This window comes from Cupressus sempervirens, chromosome 9 (genome assembly GCF_028749045.1).
Source record: "Cupressus sempervirens isolate cs-2001-9-10 chromosome 9, ASM2874904v1, whole genome shotgun sequence".
NCBI classification, from domain to species: domain Eukaryota; kingdom Viridiplantae; phylum Streptophyta; class Pinopsida; order Cupressales; family Cupressaceae; genus Cupressus; species Cupressus sempervirens.
Window position 1 is genome coordinate 389,812,792 of NC_143126.1, and position 7,744 is coordinate 389,820,535.

General features: G+C 34.3%; 1 protein-coding gene across 4 annotated transcripts in view; it reads right to left on the reverse strand.

The window, feature by feature from the left end:
- LOC149538900 (TatD related DNase) overlaps nt 1–7,223 on the reverse strand; it is a 121,814-nt gene extending 114,591 nt beyond the window's left edge. Inside the window, exon 1 of one of the 4 annotated variants that reach the window (XM_089800292.1) lies at nt 6,785–7,223. In XM_089800292.1, the coding sequence (XP_089656418.1) occupies nt 6,785–6,913 (129 nt within the window). In that variant the 5' untranslated portion in view covers nt 6,914–7,223. The remainder of the gene's footprint in view (nt 1–6,784) is intronic. The other 3 variants (XM_089800295.1, XM_089800294.1, XM_089800293.1) reach the window with 3 other exon arrangements.
- Nucleotides 7,224–7,744: the final 521 nt, after the last annotated feature.

Here is a 7,744-nt window from a genome sequence, read left to right on the forward strand (position 1 = left end):
AAAAAATTGTAGAAAACCAGCTAGGGTTTGGTTAGAAATTACAATTTGATTTATGAACCAATTTACCTTTGTTTAAGATGAAAAAAAATTTAAATTGCTGGAAAATTTTGTATTCCAGGCCTGTACTGGAAATAAATTTAAAAATATATATATTATAAATTTCATTTTTTATAAAATATAATATTTTTTTTTTTAAATGAAATTGGAGGCGGGCACCATGACCCCCCCAACCCCCATTGCCTTAGCAGCACGGCTGCCAAGAGCAGGCCACCACTACATGCAGGCTTCTAGAGCCGCCATAGCAACAGCCCACCTTTTGGAGTTTTAAAAAAAGATTTTTTTTATAAAGTTTTTTTATTAAAAAAATTCTTTAAAAATATATATATTATAAATAAATGAAATATAATTAGTTTTTAAAAAAAGGAATATCTTAATTTAATTAATTTAAATTTAGTTAAGATTTAATTAGATATTATTTTGTTTAAATTAATTGATTTTAGTTATAAAATTTTATTATTATTTTTTAATATCATTTAGTTTGAAGTTTAATTATATAGACTTTAATTATTATTTAATGCTAATTAAATTTAGTCAATTAAATATAATTAATTTTGATTATTAAATAGTATCAAAATAGGTTCTTTGTAGTTTAATTTGTGTTTAAAGGAACGTTTCAATATTGGATATTTGACCATCGAATAGAGAGGATAATGCATAGTATTGTAGGAAAATATGGACCCTTAAACACTTAAAATGAACTTAGTTTAATCCAACTAAAATTTGAAACTCTATCAATTGGGATACTTTCAAAAACAAAGACCTGAACCCTTATTGCGAATCGATTGTTATGGATTTATATCATAAACCAAAATACTAAATGATTACAATTATTTTAAATACATGTCGAATTGTCATATTTTATCTTCTAATGGGTTTTGGGAAAACCTCGTATTTTGACCAGTTAGGTATGTTTACCAAAGGCTTGGGAAGTGATTGATTTATGATGTTATATAATGTTGTGATTTTCATGATTTAAACTTTGAAGAATTGATCAATTATTTATTGTGAATTCCAGTTGCATGTTTAGGACTGATGTGGACATTTTGATTTTATGAGATTCTCTATTATGAGCTTAGGGTAGGTTATCTTTGTGTATGCTAGGAAGTGGCTTGCAATGGAGGTCGAAGACCTAAAGAGGTTGCCTGGGTAACCCATTGTAAGTTGTATTAATAAGTGATAACATTTCATTAATTGGGGTTAAAATGAATTAACAAGAGTTAGTGTATTACCTCGCCCATGCCTTGAGTGCTAGTACAGGCTAGGATGGGAGTAGAGAGGATGCTCGGTTGCGACCTTGCCTTGTTAGTATGCCCTGTCTGTAAGAAAGAATACTGATGCCGTATAGAGTCACAAGGGGGCCGAAGTCCAGAGAGGCCGCCAGGGTAACGTTAGAGTTGGCTCTTGTGATGACACTTGCCCACATGCATATTAGGTTTCCTACGTTTCTTTATTGCCTCTGGGTTTTGGTGTTACTTGTGTACTTTGTACTTTGAGATAGATTGCTTTCAGGATTCTTGACCTAGATTCTTGTTATGACTTTTGGATTGTTATCCGTTACTTGAAATTATCTCCTCATCACGGTGGGAGTGGGCCATTTAAGTTCCACGAGGTCAGGTGGTAGTGTTTCTTATACCATTGAAATCCGACAACTAGATTTCGTTGCTGGATGTACTTGTGCAATTGTTCTATTAAACTGATCTTGTGATTATGTTCTTTGGTCATATTCTGATTTTTTTGTAACTTGATTATTTGAGATCCTATGAGATGTTGTATCTTATCATGATGTATATTCTTTTAGCATTTCATACCCTATGACTTGTACAAAGGATGATTATGCATTTTGGTTATGTCATGTGGCATCTTATGTACTTGTATATTGTTTCATGTGATTTCATACTTATAGTTATTCTATGACATCGAGTTTGTTTACCTATCAGTTTAATCTTAATAAAACTTGTGTATGTGATTCAACATCATGGAACCCTTGAGAAATGTAACTGTTATTGTATTGTTTATTTATGTACGTGAGTTATTGCTTCCACTATGTTATCTCTTGTTGTTTAATCTCTAAAAATAATGTTTAGCAAACTTAGTGACATAATAGGTTAATTTCTTTTGGGTTCCCTCGCGGGGTGTTACAAGTACAATACATATGATGCATGCCCAAATGACCATATATTGTACTATGGAAAGAATGCAAATTTGCAACAATGCCCGGTGTGAAATGCAAGTAGGTATCGTCAAGATCAAGTGTCCAAGAAGGTTCCTTATAAAGTGTTACCACACATTCCATCGAAGCCAAGGTTTGAAAGGATGTTCAAATGTAGGGAGTTGGCAAAATATATGGATTATCATGTGCGAGGGAGGAGCCAAGATGGTGCCATGCCTATGGCTATGGATAGCAAATGTTGGAAAGCGATTTGCCACATTTTAAAAATGAACCAAGGAATGTGAGAATCTCTCTAGCAATGGATGGTGTCAATCCTTTTTGAGATCTTAGAGCAACATATTGGCCAGTTTTAATTATAAACAACAATCTTCCCCCCTAGATGGCAATGAAGAAGGAGCATGCAATGTTAATTTTACCCTTCAAGCAGATGTCACCTAGGCACTGCCAAATACTGCCAAAACTTTCTCAATCTTGAATTATGTCCACTAACTGTTTGGCCTAACTGCGACATTGCTGCAAGCAATGAAATCACCCCAACTGACGCAATTCTGAGTATTTTACTGTAGGTGATCTTGCCACTTTACTGATTCATTTATTCATTTACGGCTTTGCTTCAGTTGGACATCAACACCACTCAGCATCTGTTATATTACTACAAACAAACTTGCAGCACCACTGTGTACTTGCATTGCACTAGTATCCTTACAACTTTATGGATCTTATTGATGGGGATATATGCATACATACATACACATATATACATATATGTATATAGATATGCATATATACATATATGTATATAGATATGCATATATACATATATATGTTATGTTGACACATGTATATCAACATCTATGTTGATATGTATACATATATGCATACATACATACATATATATATATCAACATATATGTTGATATACATGTGTCAACATAGATGTATATCAGCATATATGTATACATATATATATGTATATATATACATGTGTCAGTCTAGGGGGTTTAAACAGTTTGGTTGAAAGCAATGAGTTCTCATTGTGGACACCCTGGACGTGTGTGTGTGTGTGTGTGTGTGTCTACATATGTATATTGGCATATATGTATATATATACATGTGTTAGTCCAAGGGGTTTAGCTTGGTTGAAGCAATGAGTTCTCATTGTGGACACCCTGGTTCTAATCCCAAGAGGGACATCTTTGTGAAATTCTAAGTTGTGACTCTTGGTCTTCTATTGGTTGTATTCGTCTCATTTGTAAGAAGTGGATTCTAAGTTGTGACTCTTGGTCTTCCAATTGTTGTTTCTAGTGTGATTGCTCGAAAGAAGCTTGAGTAAGTTGTAATTGTTGCTCTTACAGAGCACCCAATATGTAAATGATCATAATATAATATACATGTGTCAATATATATGTATATATGTGTACATATATATGTATATACATATGTATATACATATATGCATATTTACATACTGATACATGTATATATACATGTGTCAACATATATGTGTATATATGCATGTATACATATGTATATATATACATATATGTTGACATGTATATATACGTATATATGTATATACATATGTATATATACGTATGTATATGCATATATACATATATGTTGACATCAGGGCATGCATAGTGGGCTAATTGCGATCTATAGAATTTAGGTACCATGCTGGGAGTGGGATCATGAGGGGTTTATGGTTCCTGTGAGTCTCCTTGACTTGGATCTTGCCACTATGCAGCAGTGTCGGGGTCAAAATTGCCTACATATTTCTTTAGGGGTGCCCATCTCCTCAAGAAAGTGACGCCAATTTGCTTGCCCCAGCCTTCCTAATGTTTTGAAATGCGGTATACCTAGAGGCATCATGGGCATGCAGGGCTACATGTTTGGCTAAATTCTACAGATCGCAATTAGCCCACTGTGCATGCCCCGATGTCAAGATATATGTATATATGCATGTACATATGTATATATGCATATGTCAACATATATGTATATATGCATATATGTATATATACATACGTATATACATATATATGTATACATTTATACCTGTATATGTGTGTGTGTGTGTACATGTGTCAACATATATGTATAAATGTATACATGTGTCAACATAACATATATATGTAAATATGCATGTGTGTGTGTGTGTATAGTCTTGATAGATAGTCTATCAGATAGATAGTCTTGATCTTGAGAGACAAAAATCATGATCTCCGGCTCACTCTGGGACTAAAGTAGTCTATCATGATTTACTTATTGTCAAGACTTCCAGCACAATCTGGGACATCCAAGTTTGTGTGTGTGTGTGTGTGTGTGTGCGTTGACATATGTAACAATTTTAACTACATCTATAAAAAGATGCAAACCAAAAAATAAAATCAAGAATAGAAAAAGCAGAAGTGACAAAGGAAGACAAAAAGAAATTGAAAAAAGAAGTCAACCAACAAACGCAAACAAGAAAAATGAAAAAATGGGGCATAAAAAGGTAAATTTTTCTCATTTTTGTTTGCATATCAGCGATTTAGCATTAAACTATATTTTTTTGAATTTAAAATTTGAATATGCAATAATAATCTTAGCAATTATTAATCTGATATGATGATGATCATATGTGATATTCAGAAATCACATATGACTATGAGATACAATAATGTGATTATGTGAGTTTTAAACTATTTGACTCTATATTAATGTGACATTACTATTAGTATTTACTTTAGTCTTTTAGTTTTACAGTTTTACTATTTTGTATTTAGTATTAGACTCTTTAAACTATTAAAAGAAATTGTTGTCTCCAAGTACCCCCACTCCTATTTTTGAAAATTAGTTGTACCAGTACCAGTACCAAAGACCTCCATGTCTCCCTATCTCCCGGTAATCTTGTTTATTACCAATTGGTTCAAATCAGCTTACTTGGATGCTTAGAAAATTCAATGAAATACAGTTTGAGATGGATGGCAGCAAATTTACAGTAGATCTTGTTTGTGGCATGAAGATGTATTAGGTGTGGCTTTTCCTTAGGAGGCCATGGATTTCTCTTTTCTGGCCATTGAAGTTGTGTAGTTGCTTGATACATTGGATTATTCAACCCTAACATGGTTATTTGATAAACAATATCAAATATTTTTCAGTGCTCTTGACCTGAGGTCAATACTGAAAGTTTGGTTTGGCTTGATTCTCCAACTAAGAATATAAGTGGTATGTCTTGCTAGCATGAACTTAATGCTGAACATTGTGGCGTGAAGGGTTAGAAGGCGATTTCAATTCGGTTAATCACATGAAGGGAAACTTTGTAGTGTGTGAGATTTCAGTTTGGGGTATGGATGTATGAAGGAGAAAACATGGTAATCTATGCTCATCATTTCTGTGTTAGTTCATCCTGGGCTGCATAAAGATTTAATACTTGGGCGCGGTCCCTTGACTTTCCTTGGAAGATATAATTTCTTTGTATCTTTGGCATGTGGTATTGAAGATGGTTCAGCTTCAGCTCACATTACAAAATAGCAGTTTTCACTGAGTAGTTACTACCCATTGCTGTAAGCTGTCATTTGGTTTTGGTATTTGGAATTGGTGAATCTGATGTGTACTTTCTATATGTATATAAAAGTCATTTTTCTGCAATAAAAAGGTCAGTTTGAAAGCTTATTCCTTGCTGCTTAGTTCAGAATTTATTTGTTATCTCAGTTATTCAAAGAAATATACGTTGCATTTATGCATTATCATACAATACAAACTCAAGGACCAAACAATTCTGAACTTCAAAACTCGACAAGCAAGTATTCCCTTTTTCTCGAGCGTGCAAACTATTTGACAAAATTCTCTGAGGGAAAAAGTGAAGATTTGGGCAATCCGATAGGAGGATGTTACATCTACCTTGCCTATCTTTACAAGGCTCTCATTGTCTATTCACACTCCCGTACTATATGATAGCCATGTTTGTGTGTTCATTGTTTTAATACTAACAATTGCGCTTTCAGATCTTGACTTCTCCAACACTTTGCACAAGATTAATTATATGTGGGATGGAACTCCAATAAGAAAGTCTTTGGGCTCATCAAAAACATCAGAATACACATGAAGGGATTTTATGCCTGAGAAGTAAGCTTGTGGACATTATCTTCCCAACTTCATAAATAATGCAAAGAGTGAAAAGTTTATGCAGATTGACTTGTTTCAATACCGAAAGAAGCGCACTGGAATACTTTCATGTCCTTTTGCAATTGATAGGTCCTGATATGGAATCTCAAGTATAAAGTACAGCAATCCAATAGAGTGACATCACAGTAAACTATGTCCTGGAATGGCTTAACGCAAATTACTTTAAACACTTCCCAATAAGAATTGTGGATTCTCCCCCGTCGTAAACCCATCTCGATTGATATGGGCATAGATTGGAAAAATGAAAATAATCGAGCAAATTTAGTGAGCTCAAATTCTTTAAAATGCGATTATCGAGGACCAACCACACTTGTTTGTTCTTACTTAACAGAGGAGGATGGTATACATACGAAACAAGTGTGAATGTGAAAAAACAAGGCATACCTCGCTGGTGCCGTTGACCGCAAAGGCACGGACCCCCGAACTAGCTGCAGCTCCAATCAAAGAGCCCATTTCTGCTACTGCCAATCTCTTGTCTTGTAGATGGCAGTGCGCATCCACCAACCTCAACATCTTGCACCCCCCTTACTTGGTTTCCACTTCACGCTGATTTGGAGGAATTTGAGGATGAGATTGTGCCACTAACAACACCTGATCGAGGGTCCAATACACTTTTTACCTAGTGGTGCTAACAGTTGGTCTACTGCACTCGTCGCGAGGAAAGGCATTACATGGGAGTGTAGGCTCAAGCGGGGTTCGGAGTCGTGGTCGTGATCGGTGGTGTGTTCGTCGGTTTGCCCCTCTATTGGATTACTTGGGAACCAAATGGCTAGACCTCTAGCATGGTCAAATGTTGAGGATATCTTGCCATTTGTTACGGGAATGAGGTCCTTCTATGTGACCTCACTATTTCATAGTTTCATTCAAAGTACTTCGGGTCTGGAATTGTAGAGATGGAGATTTCTATAACTTTTGAATTAGTCAAATTAAGAATTTACATATCTTCAAATGATTTTTGGAATTTTAGTAGGTTTGTTTGGTTGACGTGGAAGATGAATGGAAAGATCATTTTTCCTTTAGAACTAAAGATGGAAGGTAAAATCCCACAGGCTTAGAAATCCTTCTCAAATAGTGACATTTTACACTCTTTGAAAATGATAACTCATGCAAAAAAGAGATGTTTAAAAAATAAAAATAAACGTTTTACATGAGTGAGTGTACATATACAAAAAAAAAATCAAAGAATATGAAATGAATGTTACAAAATATTCTAATAACAAAGTGTACTCCTCAAGTAATTGGAAAACATTGTGATTCTCACATGGGATTATGCACGAGATAATGATCAAAGGTGAAAATATATTGAAAGTAAAGACAGTGCACACGCAAAGGAATAAAAAAAAT